General features: G+C 35.7%; 1 protein-coding gene and 1 non-coding gene across 2 annotated transcripts; one reads left to right on the forward strand and one right to left on the reverse strand.

The window, feature by feature from the left end:
- Positions 1 to 936: 936 nt before the first annotated feature.
- Positions 937 to 3,649, forward strand: LOC141670887 (cysteine-rich receptor-like protein kinase 25). The gene is made up of 7 exons (XM_074476943.1): positions 937 to 1,745; positions 1,874 to 1,996; positions 2,094 to 2,302; positions 2,394 to 2,604; positions 2,735 to 2,975; positions 3,059 to 3,209; positions 3,287 to 3,649. Exons 1-7 carry the CDS (start codon positions 986 to 988, stop codon positions 3,584 to 3,586), a joined length of 1,995 nt encoding a protein of 664 aa, XP_074333044.1. The 5' UTR covers positions 937 to 985; the 3' UTR covers positions 3,587 to 3,649.
- Positions 3,650 to 19,702: 16,053 nt separating this feature from the next.
- Positions 19,703 to 19,806, reverse strand: LOC141675522 (small nucleolar RNA R71). The gene has a single exon (XR_012556170.1). It is a non-coding gene; the product is annotated as a small nucleolar RNA R71 (small nucleolar RNA).
- Positions 19,807 to 21,025: the final 1,219 nt, after the last annotated feature.

Consider the following 21,025-nt stretch of genomic DNA (forward strand, 5'->3'; position numbering starts at 1 on the left):
AATTTTTCATAAAATATTATTATTATTAACCCTTTAATTGATTATTTTTATTAACCAATTAACTAATAATTAAAACACCTTTTAATCATTAATCCCTTTTCTAAACACTTTAGAAAAATAATTCTCTCACTTGATTTAATTTCCAAAATTAAATTCTTAATAATAATATTAAGAATTAATTAAATCTCATTTAATCAATTATTAAATCTGCTAATTAATTATTTATTTCACAAATAAATAATTACCAGCCATTATTAATTAATTCCTCCACCATTAAATCATTCTCTTTTATGGTGTGACCCTGTAGTTTCAATATTAAGCCGGTAGTAGAAATAAATAATAATAAAACTATTTTATCATTATTTATATAAATTCTCTAATTCATTAAATATGATTAATTAATTAATCATATTTATTTTATATCGTGAAGGATACTTCTCAGCATATCGCGACTATCCGGATAATACGAATTCACTGCTTAGATATTCTCTAACGACATTATCACCCACATTAAGCCGCCTGTGGTCCTGCATGTGGAATTTGAAGGTCCAAAACTGCAATGCAATTGATTCTTTGTTTAAGTACAAAAAATTGCTATTGGAGCTCTCAAGTGTAAACCCCTCTTACCTCCTTATATTCTTATTTATTAAAATCTTAATTGGTGTACGTATTCAAATTTTTGTTATATTAGTCAATTGCTTAACATAATGATATATAACTATTAATTGGTGTACCTATTGAAATTTTTGTTATATTTTTTAGACCAAGTTGAAGTTGTGGAAATATAGTGTTTGAATGACATGGCATTGCCATTGACGTTTAAGTGTTGAACAAATAACTTAGAAAACTTAATCTATATGTAATAACCTTGAAGGTTACAATATCGTTTTCTGCTTCTAGTTTGACCAAAAATGTTTTTAAATATTCAGAAACAACCTTTGATATTTCTACTTAAAGATTTGCAGAGAAGTCTCTATAGAAAGTTATGGCTGTTGTACTAAATTTCTCCAATAACAGAATGGTTTTGTTTAATCTTCTGCTTGTGTCTTTACTTGTTTCTGTGTATGCTTCTACTGAACCTCCTTATCCAGATTGTCATGGCGAAAAGTTTATAGAGAATAGTATGTTTCATAAAAACCGCGATGAACTTCTTCATTCTTTATCCTCAAGTGCTGCTGTCTCTAAGTTTAACAGTACTTCCATAGGAACTGGAATGGATACAGTTTATGGTCTCTTTCTCTGTTACAATCATGCTAATAGTGATGAATGTACGAAATGCGCAGAAGTAGCTAGCAAAGATATTACAAGCCTCTGTAAAAAATTAAAGCAGGCACTAGTGTGGGAAGAAAACTGTCAGTTGCGCTACTCTAACCAGAAATTTTTCGGGCATTTGGATGTTGCTGGAAACATAAATCAAACCAACCCAAAGCCATTTTCTGATCCAGAACGACTTAAATCAACCCTCAACCCTATTTTACTTAATATGAGCATGGTAGCAGCTAATTCAACTAATATGGTTGCAACTGGAAATGTATCCTTTCCTGGCGATGAACCAATTCATGCATATGGGCAGTGTACTAAAGACTTGTCTCCAGATGACTGCTATGCATGCCTTAGAACTGCAATATCAAACTTTTCAAGTTGCTGCTATAATTATCGAGGAGCAAGACTTTTTAGCCGTAGTTGCTTCTTAAGATACGAGTTTTACAAATTAAGTAGTCCAAGTCCTACACCTGGATTACCAAGTAAGTCAGTCCTTCGTTTTAAATTTTGTACTGAGTTTCATATTTCTGCTAGTTTTGTACTGTGCGATTGGCTAGTCATATGCTTCATCAAGTGATTTTTTTCTAAAATTTTTTTACCTCATCTGTAGAACAAAGTGCTCGGAAAAACAAGTGGATGATTGTAGTTATCTCCTGTGGAGCCATGGTTGTACTTGTAGCACTGATTGGTTTCTACATTTATTGTCTTAAACTGAGGAATCAAACAAGAAATAGTAATGCTCGTAATTGAAGATTTTTTTTTTCTTTTTAGTGATCCAGCTTCATTTGTTTTGAATATATTTTAAACATTGTTATACTTTCTACAATTAGGGAATGACAGAGTTTCTCGACAGCAAGTTCAATTACCTGAAAGTAATGAGCACCGTGACCCACATGCCATGCTCCAAAAGTTTCAAGTTTTGAAGAACCTGGATCCTCAAGAGTTTTCCTTTATTCCTATAGAATCTGTAAAAGTAGCAACAAATAATTTTTCTGATTCTAACAAGCTTGGACAAGGAGGCTTTGGTCCTGTTTACAAAGTAATAGCACATGCTTAGAGTAGAATAATATTCTAAGACGTTTCTAGGTGATTCGACATTCAACTTTTTTCTGTGTTTTTCTTTTCAATAGGGCATTCTACCTACTGGCGAGAATATAGCAGTCAAGAGGCTTTCAGCCACCTCCACTCAAGGTTCAGATGAATTTATAAACGAGGTTCTACTGATCTTTAAATTGCAGCATAAAAATCTTGTCAGGCTCTTGGGTTTTTGCGTAGACAGAGAGGAAAGGATACTGGTTTACGAATATATGAGCAACAGCAGTCTGGATTTATTTCTCAATGGTTTGTCATCCATTTACATATCTTACATTCTTGATTGCATTTTCCTATACTCAAAAAAATTGACATAAAAATTATTCCAGCTCTAATTATTAATACAATGTTGTCTTGGGGTGATCTTTTACCCCGTCAGATGAATCTAAACGAGCAAAAGTCAGTTGGACTGTACGTCTAGATATTATAAATGGAATTGCCCGCGGAATGCTGTATCTTCATCAAGATTCTCGTCTTAGAATCATTCACAGAGATCTTAAACCAAGTAATGTGTTACTGGACAAAGAAATGAATCCAAAAATCTCCGACTTTGGAATGGCGAGGATCTTTGGAGGTAGCGAATGTCAAGCTAACAGCACTGTCAAAGTAGTTGGAACATAGTAAGTAGACAAACATAACGAATTCACTATCTTGTCCAGAAACAGTGTCGAGAAACAGTATCTTATGTATAATTTCTTGGCAGTGGATATATTGCCCCCGAGTTTGCAATGGAGGGCCTCTACTCCATCAAGTCTGATGTTTTCAGCTTTGGTGTACTATTGCTTGAAATAATTAGTGGCAAAAGGAATGCTAAATATCATCTCTCAACAAAAACTACAAGTCTTCTTTCATATGTAAGTTCATTATACATGTTGTCAGTATACATTGTAGAGAAGTCCCTCTTGGATATAATATTCTGTTGGTGCTGCAGGCATGGCTACTATGGAATGAAGGAAAAGGAAAGGACTTAATGGATCCGCTATTGGCTGATACTTGTAGCCTCGATGATTTTTTAAGATGCATGCATATTGGATTATTGTGTGTTCAAGAAGATTCATATGACAGACCAACCATGTTATCTGTTGTTATGATGCTAAACTGTGAAACAACAACACTTTCTCAACCTGAACGACCAGCATATTCTATTGGAAGATTGCCTAATCACCCAAAAACATGTTATAACAATTTGTCCATCAATGATATGTCCATTTCTAATGCATTTCCACGGTAGGGGAGCTGATGCTAAGCCTGAGTTGTTTGTATTTTCAACACATTGATGTGAATATTGGTGAGGCTAATTTAGATAACTTGTAAATTGTAATTTAATTTTTTGTTTCCTGTAATTAAAAGTATTTACAACAAAATCCACAAGCCATTCATTATTGCTGTTAGATTCTTACATAGGCATGCTGTGTTCGGGTCATCTTCACATCATCAGGTCGAATCAGTTAAGTACTGGCTAAAACAAAGAAAATGCTGCAAACCTAGGTTCTGGGTAGCTTTGATAAACTGTACAATTCAATTAGGTGAATGGTGCTCTATTTTTTGAATATTCAATAGATTCCCGATCTTTTTCGAGGACAATAGTCGAGTGTCTCCGAACCTACGTTGCTGAAAAGTAATAGGAAAATGGCCTATAGGTATATTTGCTTGAATAGACCCACTGCTGTACAGAGAATAATCTCATTTGTTGACATGCAAATTGGCAGAAACGGCCAATACATCCTTGTCATTGAAGTTTTTACATTTGTTATAATTGACTTGAAAAGAGAAAAATATCATTTCATTATTTGATGTTACGGATTTTATTTACCAAAATGTAAACTGCAGACTTTCTTAATTAGCATCAGTTTTTTTTTTCTTCTCTAATCCTGTAAATCAGTCCAGGTGCCAAACAGGTGATTTTCTTCATGTTTTTGTTATGTTCAATATCTCTCCCCAAGCTCTAATATTCTGAAATACCAAGTTATTAGTAAGCTTTCCGATGCATTGGTATCCCATATATGCCTTCAAATTTTGCTATGAATTTAGTGTCATTCTTTTACATTTTCTATTGTTTTATTTTGATTTGAGATTGATTGTCAAAAATAACAAAGGAACTTGTATATTACAGTTTTGTTAGAGAAACAGTATTTGGTTTTGAGCAGTAATGTAATATCCGGGATATATCATGTAATTATTTTTGCTATTATATAATTATTATGTGTGTTCAGTATCTATTTTGTGAGCTAATTGTTAAGTGTTATCTGTACTTGAATATTCAAAAATAATATTAATTGAGTATTTTAATTTTTATATGTCTAAAATAAAATATAGATAATTGTCATATCTTCCTAATTATTTTTATGTTGGTTTAGGATTTATAAGAATCATATGAAATTTCTAAATTTTTTTCCGGGTAATTAAAGTCTATTTTATAAAAACGGGAACCAACCGACGTCACCCGTTGTTACGTTTTTGGAACCCGAAACTCTTTCGAGAACTCCTTCCTAACCTAATTGTAATATTCCGAGCATATTCCATGTTTCGACTTTTTCGATCCGGCTTACGGTTTGTCCTGCGCGGGTCCCGGCGCAACATTTTCGATACAATATTCGTTTCGGTAAATCAATAAAACCCGTATTTTCGATAAACGGGAGCTTTTTATTAAAGTATCCCAATTATCACTTCGTAATACGTGTAATCAGGCGCTGAGACCAAGACCGCAGTACAAATTGTACTGATTTGGATAATTATCCCGGAAACCGATACCGTTTGGATCAGTTTTTACAAATAAACGTACCGTTTTATATCGGGAATGATCCAACGGGATACTAATTTTCCGTAATTATAAATAGCCTTTTACCGTATTTTATTTCGTATCAAAATCATTTGCAGATAATTAATTATATAATTTTCAGAGAAAAACCCTAATTACATAAACTGTTCTAAGAATCAAACAGCAAAACGAAGGTGTTACCGATCTCTGTTTTCAAAGCTTGAATAACCAAAACAAAGGATTTGAGGTGTTCTATCAGATTCTGAGCTTTGTTTCATTGCAGAAATCAAGGTTATTTTTCTAAAAATTTATTTATTTTCGAATTTATTTTATTAAAAATATGAATTTTTGTTCGGATGATTGTTTGTATGATTTGATGATTGCATGTTGTAGAGCTTGTTTTCCTGATGATTTTCATATGTCATACGTTTGATTTGGAGTTCAATAACATGTTCAAAATTGAGTTTGATTTTCGAATTTTAAAATTAGGGTTTATAACCCGTATGAATGTTCTTAATTGAAATTTGGGGGTTTCTTATTCTGTGATAGATTGATGTTGTGTTATAGTGGGTTGTGTTCTCTGTGAAATTTGCAATCTAGTCGTATAAGTTTTATTAACCAACGAGGTCTGTAGAGAAGGGAGTTGTGTTTTGAAGTTTTCCGATGTTCGCCGGAAACTGGAAAACTTCACGGCCAAATTCCGGCCAACTCATGGATTGTTAGGATGAATTGATTGCATGGTTGTGTTCCTGATGTTGTGTAGATGTGATCTAGAGCTTGTGGTAAGGTGAGGAGGTCGGAATCGTGTTCTCCGGCGAACCCGACTATTTTCCGGCGACCCCTTGGAAAATTACAGTTTAGTACCTATAGTTTTGAAAACGATGCAGTTTGGTCCCTGTAGTTTACAGACTTTGCAAAAATTGGATTTCTGTTTTAAAAATGTTTAAAAATCATATTTCCTATTTATTTTTATTATAAAAATTCGTTTTTAATTTCTGAAAATTCTAAAAATTATTATTTTAATTCTGAAAATTATTTTTAATTCACAAATAAATCTAAATTAATTAGTTAATTAATTTCAGTTAATTTATAATTGATTAATTGGTCAATTAATTCAAAAATTAATTGATTAATTGATTTAATTAATTATTAATTGATTTTAATTAGTTATTTAATTAGATTTAATTATTTAAAATGATTTAAAAATTCTGAAAAATAGTTTCAAGCTTTAAAATATTATTCTAAATTATTTCCAAGGCTCGATAATTATTCTAAAATTATTTCGGAGCCAGAATGGGCCAACCGAACCCTGTTTATTAACCCGAAATTTATCCAACGACCCGTTTTAATTCCGAAAAATGTTTTAAAAATCATTTTAAATACCAGAAAGCCTATTTATGACCCGAGACTTCTTTATAAATAATATGTCATTGATTACGTGATGTATTATGTGCTATATGTGACTTGTTAATTGACTAGCGGTCTATATATTCGGTGTTTACTTAATTATTGCATAACTTTCAATCCGTTAATCGGATTTGGGTAAAATGAAGGGTAGATAGAAGTATGTGTTGAATAGAATTCCATGAGTAAATTATTGATAGATGCTTATGACATGTGAGCAGAAGAGGCAAGACGTAAGAAAGGGAAACAGATAGTTGAAGAGTAAGACGGTTGTGATTGGAAACGAGTGCAGTGTAGTAAGCTAATATCAGGCAAGTGTTCTGAACTTTCTCGAGATATTGTAGTACTTGATAATCCTGTGATATTGCAAGTGCTTTGAAGCACAGAAACCTAAATCCTGATTTCAGTTATTGTCCTTGAGCCATGAATCATATTCTTTCTAATCCATTGATTATTGTATACCCAAACAAGAACCACAAATCTACGATACTACTCTACAAATACATACAAACTAAATACCAAACACTGAAATGAACTATTATATACTCAACCCATGGTATCTTATACTTTGAAAGACCAAATCCTTGAAACCTTGAAACGTTGATTCCTTTGTTATCCAATTCTTTCATTACCCAGCATCCAAGCTTTTAAATTGCCTTATTGATCCTTACAAGGATTGAAACCCTTTCATTATTAAACATTTATCGTTGTTAATGATTTCGGTTATTGTTTATTATTGCATACTCTGTTATTATGTTAGAATTGTATTGTTTTTATAAAATTGTGGACCAGATTCGTGGTCAGACCATATAATGGTCAAGTTAGGCCAATGTGTGCCTTGGATCCAGTAGTTAGAGCAATGCTGTGTGACTTGCTCGGGGTTAGTGCGTGACTGATCAGCAGCCTAACCTTGGTTTTAAATTAAAAGTATAATATCCAATTCTAAATCATAATCCATTGTTCACTTGATATCATAACCATATTCACCTGATGATCATTATTCTCAGTTTTGTCATTGTGACTTGCTGAGCTAGTAAGCTCATTTGTGCGATGTTGTTTATATTCTTTCCAGTTAAAAAGGAACCAGTTGGTAAAGAGGATCCCCAGTCCAGCGCGAGAGCTAGGGGTTCAGGTTTAGAAAGCTGAGCTAGTAGGCTTCTTTTGGAATAATTTAAGTTTGTAAAAGTTTGTAATAATGTTTAATACTCAGTTTGAATTTGAAATAGTTGGGATTTGAATGGTTTGTAATATATTAGTGTGTTTGGCTTGTGTGCATACTTTAACCTGTTGCGGTCCGTGGTGGTTGGTAAGTAGGGTCATTGCATATATTATTATTATCTTTATTATTGTTATAAGCAGGTTATAATTAAGGTGTGTGTGTGGACCCCAAACTTCTGACCCGGGTTTGGAGGGCGCCACAGGTTTGGTATCAGAGCTACAGGTTATAAGTCACTGACACAAGCCTAGGTTGACGGGAATGGGTAGAGGGATAGGATTAGAAGTAAGGTATAGGATGATAGAACGTCGAGAGGTTGAGTGTTATGGTATAACCGGTATTAGTATAGTTTGCGTCGTGGTACGAGATTCTTATATTACGATATGATTTCAGATAGCAGAGATGGCCGACTCTTTTATTTCCGTATCAGCTGATCACTCAGAGCCTTCAGTTGGAGCACCAGCATCGGATCCACGTCCTGTTATTCCACCAGCATTGGCTATTCTACCTCCACCGGTGTTGCAGCCCGTACCATTGCAGGCCATTCCACCTCCAGGCATGAGGCCACCTGTCAGAGGACCCCCACCAGCTGATTCAGATTCCACTGGGCATTCAGTAGCGAGTGCTCCATTCCAGTCTACATTGCCCCCAGTTCCTTATTACCGGTATGAGGCTCTTCTATTGGAGCGTGATTCCTTGTTGGCTCAGATTAGAGAGTTACAGCATATCATTAGGACTACAGATGTTGATCGTGGTGTGAGGGAGCTTCGAGAGGAGATTCATGTGACACGGAGGGTTCTTGAGGCTAGGCTACATGGAGCTACATTACCTGGCAGAGGCCCTGATGCACTGCTGAGCTGGGCTACTGAGGTGATGGAGGACTTTGAGAGGCTGGCAGGACCAGAGTTTCCTTGGAGCTGAGTTAGAGATTTTGAGATGGAGATGCTGAGCAGTATTGTTATGGTTATGTAGTATGGACAGTAATGTGTAGTGTGTATCAATAGACTTTTGAGTTGTATCTATAGACCAGCGATGCTGACTAGTGAGTAGGTTGTTGTACCCTTTTTGCTTTTACTTTCGAAGCGTCTTTACGCTTGTACTACCTAAAACTTTTGATCTATATATCAGTACCTTTTCCTTTCCAACACTGTCATTTATTTTATTGCACCTGTTTTACTTTACCTTATTTATTGCACCAGTATATCCTGTGATACCATGTACCCTGTCTTCTATAACTGTTTATATTCTGTAAAGAAGCATGCAATTTACTAAGTTACAACTGTTTTCAAAAAAGAAAAAAGAAAAAAGAAGAGATATTTCTATTTCATAAAACTTTTCTTTTATACAAAGATTTGATTCAAAAGCTAAATAAATTGATTGATTCTTTACAGAAAATGCCTCCCAGAAGAAATACCCGCACCAACACCCAGAATGAAGAAACCAACAACAACAACAATAACAACCAAAATGATATAAACCAGAATGTGAACCCAGGACCCATGGACCCAGCAATAGCCCAGATTCTTCAAATCTTGGCCCAACAAACAGTTCACCTAGCACAACAACAGCAGAGACAGACCAATCCCCAGGTAACTTTCAAAACTTTTCAGGCAGTAAACCCACCAGAATTCAAGGGTTCCTTAGAGCCAATTGAAGCAAATGTATGGTTAAAGGAAATAGAGAAGGCTTTTGCCTTGGTAAAAGTGAAAGAGGAGCAGAAGGTTGAATTTGTAAGTTACTATCTGAAGAATGAGGCCACCTATTGGTGGGAAATGGTGAAAATATTGGAAAGTACAGATGTTATTACTTGGGAAAGGTTTAAGGAATTGTTTTTAGAAAAGTATTTTTCTCAGTTTGTTCAGGATCAAATGGAGCTGAAGTTTTTAGAATTAAAGCAAGGGAACATGTCGGTAACAGATTATGAGGGGAAGTTTGAGGAATTGTCAAGGTATGTGCCGTCGTATGTTGATACTGATAGAAAGAAAGCTAAGAGATTCCAGCAAGGCTTGAAGCCATGGATCAGAGGGAAGGTAGCTATTTTTGAATTGGATACTTATGTCGGGGTTGTACAGAAAGCTATGATTGCAGAGACAGAGAGTGAGATGTTCCAGAAAGAAAAGGAAAGCAAGAAAAGGAAAGTTGAGGGAAGTGAGGGTCAGTCACAAACAGGGAAGTTTCCAAATTTTAAGAAGGGTAAGTTTCAACCAGGGAGAAATTTTAATTTCAGGAGACAAAATGTAGGAGACGGAGGCCAGGGCAATCGTTCAGCTAATGTGAATTAGCCGAATCAGTTGAGATTAACTTTTTCAGATTGTCAAGTATGTGGAAAGAAGCATGGAGGAGTTTGTAACAAGTTGAATGTGGTATGTTTTAAATGCAACCAGAAAGGGCACTACTCGAGGGAGTGCCGAAATCAGCCAGCAAGAGAGCCAGCAAATAAGGATCAACCTATCCGGAATCCAGCAGTGAATGTTCCAGTCATTGGATTTACATGCTTTAAATGTGGGAAGCCAGGACATATGGCCAGAGATTGCAAGACACCAACCCCAGTCAGTAATGCATTAAGGATTATGGGATCTACCCCAACAGTGAATGAGACTCCGAGGGCTAGAGTTTTTGACATGTCGGTGAAGGATGCGATCCAGGATACGGATGTCGTGGCAGGTACGCTTAATGTGAATTCTTTATGTGCCAAAGTGTTAATAGATTCGGGAGCAACTCGATTGTTTGTTTCACAAGATTTTGTTAGTAAGTTAAATTGTCCAGTTGGGTATTTAAATGAAATAATGATTGTGGAATTAGCAAATCAAGAACGTGTAACTGTTAATCAAGTTTGTGGGAATTGTGAGATTGAGATTTCTGGTAGTAAGTTTTGTGTAGATTTGATACCGTTTAAGTTAGGAGAATTTGACGTTATATTAGGAATGGATTGGTTATCTAAGCATGATGCTCAGATAGATTGTCGAAATAAGAAAGTAATGGTGAAAACGCCAGACGAAAGAATAGTAACGTTCAAGGGACAGAAGCAGGTAAAGAAGTTCTTAACGATGATTCAAACCAAGAAGTTACTACGACAAGGATGTGAGCATTTCGTAGCATATGTGATCGACAGAAGTCAGGAGCCAGCAAAACTTGAAGATATTCCAGTTGTAAATGAATTTCCAGACGTATTTCCCGACGAGTTACCAGGACTTCCTCCAGATAGAGAAATTGAATTTGCAATCGACTTAGCACCTGGAACCGAACCAGTATCTAAGGCCCCGTATAGAATGGCGCCCGTTGAGATGAAAGAATTAGCAAAGCAATTGCAAGAGCTGTTAGAGAAAGGAGTAATTAGACCCAGCGTATCCCTGTGGGGTGCACCGGTATTATTTGTCAAGAAGAAGGATGGAAGCATGAGACTGTGCATCGACTATAGAGAGCTCAACAAGTTGACGATTAAGAATAAGTATCCGTTACCCAGAATTGATGATTTGTTTGACCAATTGAAGGGAGCCAAGTATTTCTCCAAAATCGATTTAAGATCGGGATATCATCAACTAAAGATTAAACCAGAAGATATACCAAAGACAACTTTCAGAACAAGGTATGGGCATTACGAGTTTTTAGTGATGTCTTTTGGATTGACCAACGCCCCAGCAGCGTTTATGGACCTGATGAACAGAATTTTCAAGGAATATTTAGACAAGTTCGTTATAGTATTTATAGACGATATTTTGATCTATTCAAAGACGGAGGAGGATCATGCGGAACATTTAAGGACAGCTTTGGAGATTTTAAGGAAAAAGAAGTTATATGCTAAATTGTCGAAGTGTGAGTTTTGGCTACAGGAAGTTCAGTTCTTAGGACACATAGTCAGTAACGAAGGGATCAAAGTGGACCCGGCAAAGATCGAGGCAATTACGAATTGGGAAAGACCGAGAACACCCACTGAGGTAAGAAGTTTCTTGGGATTGACAGGATATTATCGACGATTCGTTCAGAATTTTTCAAGAATTGCAACACCATTGACAAAGCTTACACGAAAGAATGAAAAGTTTATATGGAATGACAAGTGCGAAGAAAGTTTTCAGGAATTGAAGCGGAGATTAATCACAACACCTGTTTTGTCACTTCCAGACGATCAAGGGAATTTCGTAATTTATAGCGATGCTTCCTACAAAGGATTAGGATGTGTTCTTATGCAGCACGACAAGGTGATTGCGTATGCGTCAAGGCAATTGAAACCACACGAACAGAAGTACCCTACTCATGATTTGGAGTTAGCAGCTATAGTTTTCGCTTTGAAGATTTGGAGACATTATTTGTATAGAGAAAAATGTGAGATTTTCACGGATCACAAAAGTTTGAAATATATATTTACCCAGAAGGAACTTAATATGAGACAAAGGAGATGGTTAGAATTGATCAAAGATTATGATTGCTCGATTAATTATCATCCCGGTAAGGCAAACATTGTAGCAGATGCGTTAAGTCGGAAGGAAAAGTTAAATGTATTATCCGTACCTGAAGAGATATATAAAGAATTTCAAAAATTGGAATTGGAGATTAGAATTTGCAAGCCTGAGGAAGCAAAAGTGTACGATATGATTTTCCAACCGGAGTTATTGGAGAAAATAAAGAAATGCCAGAAAGAGGTAATGGATCAAGATATAAATAGTTTGGTAGGTGAGGAATTATGCACGCAACAAGATGATCAAGGTATTCTTAGGTTTTCCTCAAGAATTTGGATTCCACCAGTAACGGAGCTGAAAAATGAAATTTTACAAGAAGCACATAGTTCAAGATATTCCATCCATCCAGGAAGTACCAAAATGTACAGAGATTTAAAGAAGAATTATTGGTGGCCAAATATGAAGAGGGAAATTGCGGAATGGATTAGCAAATGCTATACCTGTCAGAGAGTTAAAGCAGAGCATCAGAGACTAAGCGGATTGCTACAACCATTGGAGATTCCAAAATGGAAGTGGGAACATATTACCATGGATTTCATAGTTGGATTGCCAAGGACAAGGGCTAATCATGATGCCATTTGGGTTATAGTAGATAGACTTACCAAGTCAGCTCATTTTCTGCCTATAAATGAAAGATTTTCGCTCGACAAGTTAGTTCATATGTACTTGAAAGAAATCGTAGTTCGTCATGGAGTTCCAGTGTCTATTGTATCTGATCGAGATCCAAGATTTAATTCAAGATTTTGGAAGAGTTTTCAAGAATGTTTGGGAACAAGATTGAATATGAGTACGGCCTATCACCCCCAAACGGATGGCCAAAGTGAAAGAACGATCCAGACAATCGAGGACATGCTACGTGTTTGTGCTATTGATTTCAAAGGAAGTTGGGACGAGCATTTACCCCTGGTAGAGTTTGCTTATAACAACAGTTATCACGCCAGTATTGGGATGCCACCTTATGAAGCCTTTTATGGTTGCAAATGTAGATCTCCAGTATATTGGGACGAAGTAGGAGAACGCAAAATACTCGGACCTGAATTGGTGCAACAGACAAAGGAAGTTGTTGAAATTATCCAGAAAAGATTAATAGCCGCACAAGATTGTCAAAGGAAATATGCAGATCAGTCAAGAAAAGACATGGAATTTGAAGAAGAAAGCTTAGTATTATTGAAAGTATCACCGTGGAAAGGACTAACGAGGTTTGGGAAGAAAGGGAAGCTAAACCCAAGATATGTCGGACCTTTTGAAATCCTAAAGCGTATTGGCAAAGTAGCTTACGAGTTGGCGTTACCTCCGCACATGGAGCACATTCACAATGTTTTTCACATATCAATGCTTAAGAAATATAATCCAGACTCCAGGCATGTAATAGAATATGAGCCAATAGAACTTCAAGCAGATTTATCATATATAGAGAGTCCGATAGAGATTCTAGAGGAAAGAGAGAAAGTATTGAGAAATAAAGTGGTAAAGTTAGTAAGAGTATTGTGGAGAAACCCAAAGGTTGAAGAGTCAACCTGGGAGTTAGAAAGTGATATGAGAGAAAAGTACCCTTATTTATTTTCTTAGAGATTCTGAGGACAGAATCCTTTTAAGGGGGGAAGGATGTAATATCCGGGATATATCGTGTAATTATTTTTGCTATTATATAATTATTATGTGTGTTCAGTATCTATTTTGTGAGCTAATTGTTAAGTGTTATCTGTACTTGAATATTCAAAAATAATATTAATTGAGTATTTTAATTTTTATATGTCCAAAATAAAATATAGATAATTGTCATATCTTCCTAATTATTTTTATGTTGGTTTATGGATTTATAAGAATCATATGAAATTTCTAAAATTTTTTTCCGGGTAATTAAAGTCTATTTTATAAAAACGGGAACCAACCGACGTCACCCGTTGTTACGTTTTTGGAACCCGAAACTCTTTCGAGAACTCCTTCCTAACCTAATTGTAATATTCCGAGCATATTCCATGTTTCGACTTTTTCGATCCGGCTTACGGTTTGTCCTGCGCGGGTCCCGGCGCAACATTTTCGATACAATATTCATTTCGGTAAATCAATAAAACCCGTATTTTCGATAAACGGGAGCTTTTTATTAAACTATCCCAATTATCACTTCGTAATACGTGTAACTAGGCGCTGAGACCAAGACCGCAGTACAAATTGTACTGATTTGGATAATTATCCCGAAAACCGATACCGTTTGGATCAGTTTTTACAAATAAACGTACCGTTTTATATCGGGAATGATCCAACGGGATACTAATTTTCCGTAATTATAAATAGCCTTTTACCGTATTTTATTTCGTATCAAAATCATTTGCAGATAATTAATTATATAATTTTCAGAGAAAAACCCTAATTACATAAACTGTTCTAAGAATCAAACAGCAAAACGAAGGCGTTACCGATCTCTGTTTTCAAAGCTTGAGTAACCAAAACAAAGGATTTGAGGTGTTCTATCAGATTCTGAGCTTTGTTTCACTGCAGAAATCAAGGTTATTTTTCTAAAAATTTATTTATTTTCGAATTTATTTTATTAAAAATATGAATTTTTGTTCGGATGATTGTTTGTATGATTTGATGATTGCATGTTGTAGAGCTTGTTTTCCTGATGATTTTCATATGTCATACGTTTGATTTGGAGTTCAATAACATGTTCAAATTTGAATTTGATTTTCGAATTTTAAAATTAGGGTTTATAACCCGTATGAATGTTCTTAATTAAAATTTGGGGGTTTCTTATTCTGTGATAGATTGATGTTGTGTTATAGTGGGTTGTGTTCTCTGTGAAATTTGCAATCTAGTCGTATAAGTTTCATGAACCAACGAGGTCTGTAGAGAAGGGAGTTGTGTTTTGAAGTTTTCCGATGTTCGCCGGAAACTGGAAAACTTCACGGCCAAATTCCGGCCAACTCAGGGATTGTTAGGATGAATTGATTGCATGGTTGTGTTCCTGATGTTGTGTAGATGTGATCTGGAGCTTGTGGTAAGGTGAGGAGGTCGGAATCGTGTTCTCCGGCGAACCCGACTATTTTCCGGCGACCCCCTGGAAAATTACAGTTTAGTACCTATAGTTTTGAAAACGATGCAGTTTGGTCCCTGTAGTTTACAGACTTTGCAAAAATTGGATTTCTGTTTTAAAAATGTTTAAAAATCATATTTCCTATTTATTTTTATTATAAAAATTCGTTTTTAATTTCTGAAAATTCTAAAAATTATTATTTTAATTCTGAAAATTATTTTTAATTCACAAATAAATCTAAATTAATTAGTTAATTAATTTCAGTTAATTTATAATTGATTAATTGGTCAATTAATTCGAAAATTAATTGATTAATTGATTTAATTAATTATTAATTGATTTTAATTAGTTATTTAATTAGATTTAGTTATTTAAAAATGATTTAAAAATTCTGAAAAATAGTTTCGAGCTTTAAAATATTATTCTAAATTATTTCCAAGGCTCAATAATTATTCTAAAATTATTTCGGAGCCAGAATGGGCCAACCGAACCCTGTTTATTAACCCGAAATTGATCCAACGACCCGTTTTAATTCCGAAAAATGTTTTAAAAATCATTTTAAATACCAGAAAGCCTATTTATGACCTGAGACTTCTTTATAAAAAATATGTCATTGATTACGTAATGTATTATGTGCTATATGTGACTTGTTAATTGACTATCGGTCTATATATTCGGTGTTTACTTAATTATTGCATAACTTTCAATCCGTTAATCGGATTTGGGTAAAACGAAGGGTAGATAGAAGTATGTGTTGAATAGAATTCCATGAGTAAATTTTTGATAGATGTTTATGACATGTGAGCAGAAGAGGCAAGACGTAAGAAAGGGAAACAGATAGTTGAAGAGTAAGACGGTTGTGATTGGAAACGAGTGCAGTGTAGTAAGCTAATATCAGGCAAGTGTTCTGAACTTTCTCGAGATATTGTAGTACTTGATAATCCTGTGATATTGCAAGTGCTTTGAAGCACAGAAACCTAAATCCTGATTTCAGTTATTGTCCTTGAGCCATGAATCATATTCTTTCTAATCCATTGATTATTGTATACCCAAACAAGAACCACAAATCTACGATACTACTCTACAAATACATACAAACTAAATACCAAACACTGAAATGAACTATTATATACTCAACCCATGGTATCTTATACTTTGAAAGACCAAATCCTTGAAACCTTGAAACGTTGATTCCTTTGTTATCCAATTCTTTCATTACCCAGCTTCCAAGCTTTTAAATTGCCTTATTGATCCTTACAAGGATTGAAACCCTTTCATTGTTAAACATTTATTGTTGTTAATGATTTCGGTTATTGTTTATTATTGCATACTCTGTTATTATGTTAGAATTTGATTGTTTTTATAAAATTGTGGACCAGATTCGTGGTCAGACCATATAATGGTCAAGTTAGGCCAATGTGTGCCTTGGATCCAGTAGTTAGAGCAATGCTGTGTGACTTGCTCGGTGTTAGTGCGTGACTGATCAGCAGCCTAACCTTGGTTTTAAATTAAAAGTATAATATCCAATTCTAAATCATAATCCATTGTTCACTTGATATCATAACCATATTCACCTGATGATCATTATTCTCAGTTTTGTCATTGTGACTTGCTGAGCTAGTTAGCTCATTTGTGCGATGTTGTTTATATTCTTTCCAGTGAAAAAGGAACCAGTTGGTAAAGAGGATCCCCAGTCCAGCGCGAGAGCTAGGGGTTCAGGTTGAGAAAGCTGAGCTAGTAGGCTTCTTTTAGAATAATTTAAGTTTGTAAAAGTTTGTAATAATGTTTAATACTCAGTTTGAATTTGAAATAGTTGGGATTTGAACGGTTTGTAATATGTTAGTATGTTTGGCTTGTGTGCATACTTTAACCTGTTGCGGTCCGTGGTGGTTGGTAAGTAGGGTCATTGCATATATCATTATTATCTTTATTATTGTTATAAGCAGGTTATAATTAAGGTGTGTGTGGACCCCAAACTTCTGACCCGGGTTTGGAGGGCGCCACAAGTAAAGTGCAGATCGACAGGTATTCTGGGTGCAGTTTTTGTTTTCTAGAATCATGGTTCTTATGGTTCTCCCAATATTGTGAATTCCATTTAAATCAAAGCCTAAAATATCATTGTACTAGTAAAAGAATCACAAATGAATGTTTGATGGAGCCGAGCAATGTGAAATGCTTTTCTGATTGTTACATGGCTTATTTATAATGTCCTTCAGTTTAGGCTTATATCCATTTGTTAATGAGGCCATTTTGTTTTCTACAAATTACAGAATATTATGGGTGCAATAAAAGTAAAAATTCAAGACAAATAGCAAAAGTTGCAAAACCAAATGAAAATGCGCTAGTTGACCATTTTTCAAACATAAATTAGAGGGAACTTCCTTACAACAATGCCCAAAAAATGGAACATCCTGTCTCCATATTGTTAAGTGACATTTATATCCACTTAGAACGCTCTATATAGGCTCAAATTGGTGTTTTGTACTCAAGTTATTTGTGTATTTGATATGTTTTTGTAGTGTTTTGCATTACAGGTGTTTGAAGAGTGTTAGGAATGGAGCCTCGGTCAAATTGAACAAGAAACCAGCAGCTGAAAGCAAGAGAAGAAGAAAAAACTCAGATTTTCCAGAAGGTCAGCGCGCCCGCGCTGTGTTAGCGCGCGCCCGTGCCAGTTTAGCAGAAGAACAGCGCGGCCGCGCGGCGGCCGCGCCAAGTCGAATTCTGAGAATCCTGATTCAACTAGAAGATTGATTTCCTGGACTTCTCTTCTGATTATGTTGCTATATAATGACTCTTTAAGGACGATTTTCATAACGGAGACTAAGGAGAAGACGGCGAGAAGACCTAGGACCACAAATACAACGAAGGAGAAGAAAAGCTTGTTTATACTTGTGATTCTTTGATTGAGTTGTAATCTTGGATGCTTGTTTTCTTGTTTATTGAACCTATTACTCTTGATTACATACTTTGATTATTTATTCAATTTATAAAGACTTAGTTTATTATACCATGCTTTTATCGGAACCCACGGTGATAATGAGTTCGGTTATGAACTAATCGTTATTGTGGGATTCTAACGGATTTACTTATAGATTTCAATAGTTAATTTGTTTCGATATCTTAGTGTGTGGTGATTGTATAATATCCCAGTATTGGTTGTACTTATTCGTCTTATGAGCGTCGCGAACTTATAAGATAGCGTGTTAATCTCTATTGAAGCGAAATTGAATATTGGGGTTTAGAACTTGCCATGCTAGCATAGGTTCATGTATTTGTTATGCATGATTTGTAGGTAATTTTAACCATCTTACTACTTGCCCTATGTAATCACGATAGATAACTTGTGCACTAAACCGTTATATTGTCAAATTCTATAGACATATAGGGTCTCAATATAATTGGTGTCTATCCAGCTTCTATTTCTTTTGTGGATGTCTAGTAGTAGGGTATTCGTGCAACGAAAGTTGGCGTTTACTAGTTTCATGTTATCTGATTAGTTGTCATCACCATTGCATGCTAAGGTTAAGAACAATGACTTTAAATGAAGTAGTAATGAAGTTAGAATTCCATGTTTGTCTCGTATAAATAATTCAACCTTAATTCTCTTAGTTAATGTCAATTAGTATAATCTCCTAGTTTAATCAAACCCAAATTGTTATCATCTTAGCATTGAATAATAACCATACCATTGTTGCATAAGTGCATAAATTGAACTTAACCTAAACCAGTCTCTGTGGGAGTGAACTAGAAAGAATTCTATATTACTTGTGAATGCGTATACTTGCGTGTAAATTTGGCGTGTATTTTCATCCTAACAAGTTTTTGGCGCCGCTGCCGGGGACTCGTGGTTTATTTTTAGTTTATGTGCTTGACATCAGTGGTCGTTAAAGTTCACTGACTCGGATATTTTACTTACTTGTTTGCTTGTTGCTTTTTCAGGTACTCTAGAGATCGTGTTTGCTAACGCGTTCTCGATCTCGAAAGAGAACACTGGATAAAGTGGAGGAAATAGTAGACGAAGATCTTGTAGAGGAGAAAGTAGAAGAGAAATCTTAGTTGAGAAAGTACAAGAAGAAGCTCTTATTACAATGAGAGAACCATAAGCAAATCCGAAAGCTTTGATGGATTACTCTCAACCGAAGATTAATGATATTCAGTCTAGCATTGTCAGACCAGCCATCGCGGCTAACACTTTTGAAATCAAAACTAGCACGATTCAGATGGTACAGAACTCAGTCCATTTTAGGGGTTCTCCAACGGAAGATCCCAACATACATATTAGAGATTTCATCGAGATCTGCGATAGTTTCAAATTCAACAATATTTTTGAAGATGCTATAAAGCTAAGACTTTTCCCATTCTCTCTGAGGGATAAAGCTAAGTATTGGTTGCATTCTCTACCACTAGGCTCTATCACCAAATGGGAAGATCTTGCTCAGAAGTTTCTTACTAAATTCTTCACTATGGCAAAAATATCTGCAATCCGAAATGCTCTTACTCAATTTACGCAGCAATCGGGAGAGTCTTTATGTGAAGCTTGGGATCGTTATATTGAGATGCTTAGAAAGTGTCCTCATCATGGGATGCCTGACTGGATGATTATCAACTATTTTTATAATGGCTTGGGAGCACAGTCTAGACCCATGTTTGATGTAGCATTAGGTGGAGCCTTATGGGCTAAGAGCTATGATGAAACTTATGAGTTGATCGAACTGATGGCTGCTAATGAATACCAGAACCCTTCTCAGAGACTACCTCAAGGCAAGGTAGCAGGAATTCTAGAGGTGGATGCAGCTACTGCTATAGCTGCTCAGCTTAAGGCTTTAACGATGAAGGTGGATTCTTTGGCTAATTATGGAGTTCATCAGATCACTAGTGTTTGTGAGCTTTGTGCTGGTGTGCATGAGATGGAGCAGTATGCTATTTCTAGTGAATCAACTCAGTTCGTGAGCAACTTTCAGAGGTCGCAGCAAACAGTTCCAGCCACTTATCATCCTAACAACCGCAATCATCCTAACTTCAGCTGGAGCAACACTCAGAATGCGGTTCAACAGCCTTATCAGCAGTATACAGCAAAGTAATACAACCCTCTCGGTGTTCAGCAACCGTAATATGCACCAAGACAACAACTCCAATTGCAAAAATCTAATGAAAAATCTGAATTGGAGGAGTTGAGGCTCATGTGCAAGAGCCAGACGGTTTCTATTAAGACCTTGGAAAATTAAATTGGGCAGAATGCCAATGCCTTGATGAATCAACAACTTGGTACTCTCCCTAGTGACACAGAAGTTCCATGCAAGAAGGAAGCAAAAAAGCAGGTTAAGGCAATTACATTGAGGTCTGGGAAGATTGCAAATTCCTAAAAATCTCAAGTTTCGGAAGATGAAGTTATGGTTGAAGAAGATGTACAGAAGGAAGTGGAAGTGGAACCAAGGAAGACAACTGTGGAACACACTCATCCTGAGGGTAATACAGGGGAAAAACAGATCTATCCTCCACCTCCTTTTCCTAAGAGGCTGCAGAATCTGAAGTTGGATAAGCAGTTTGCTAAGTTTTTGGAGGTGTTCAAGAAACTTCATATCAACATACCTTTCGCTGAAGCTCTTGAACAAATGCCTAGCTATGCGAAGTTTATGAAAGGTATTCTCTCTCAAAAAGTGAAGCTCGATGACTTAGAGACCGTTGCTCTTACGGAGGAATGCAGTGCTGTGCTACAATAAAAGTTGCCTCCGAAGCTTAAAGATCCTGAAAGCTTCACTATTCCTTGCACCATTAGAAACCTATCATTCGACAAGTGTTTATGT

This window comes from Apium graveolens, chromosome 7, assembly GCF_009905375.1.
Source record: "Apium graveolens cultivar Ventura chromosome 7, ASM990537v1, whole genome shotgun sequence".
NCBI lineage: Eukaryota > Viridiplantae > Streptophyta > Magnoliopsida > Apiales > Apiaceae > Apium > Apium graveolens.

Bases quoted from the DNA above. Each gene is read 5' to 3' on its own strand.
- LOC141670887 (XM_074476943.1), top strand. From the start codon at position 986: ATGGCTGTTGTACTAAATTTCTCCAATAACAGAATGGTTTTGTTTAAT. The intron at 2,605-2,734 runs GTTTGTCATCCA...TTACCCCGTCAG, and splicing joins TCTGGATTTATTTCTCAATG to ATGAATCTAAACGAGCAAAA. The intron at 3,210-3,286 runs GTAAGTTCATTA...TTGGTGCTGCAG, and splicing joins CTACAAGTCTTCTTTCATAT to GCATGGCTACTATGGAATGA.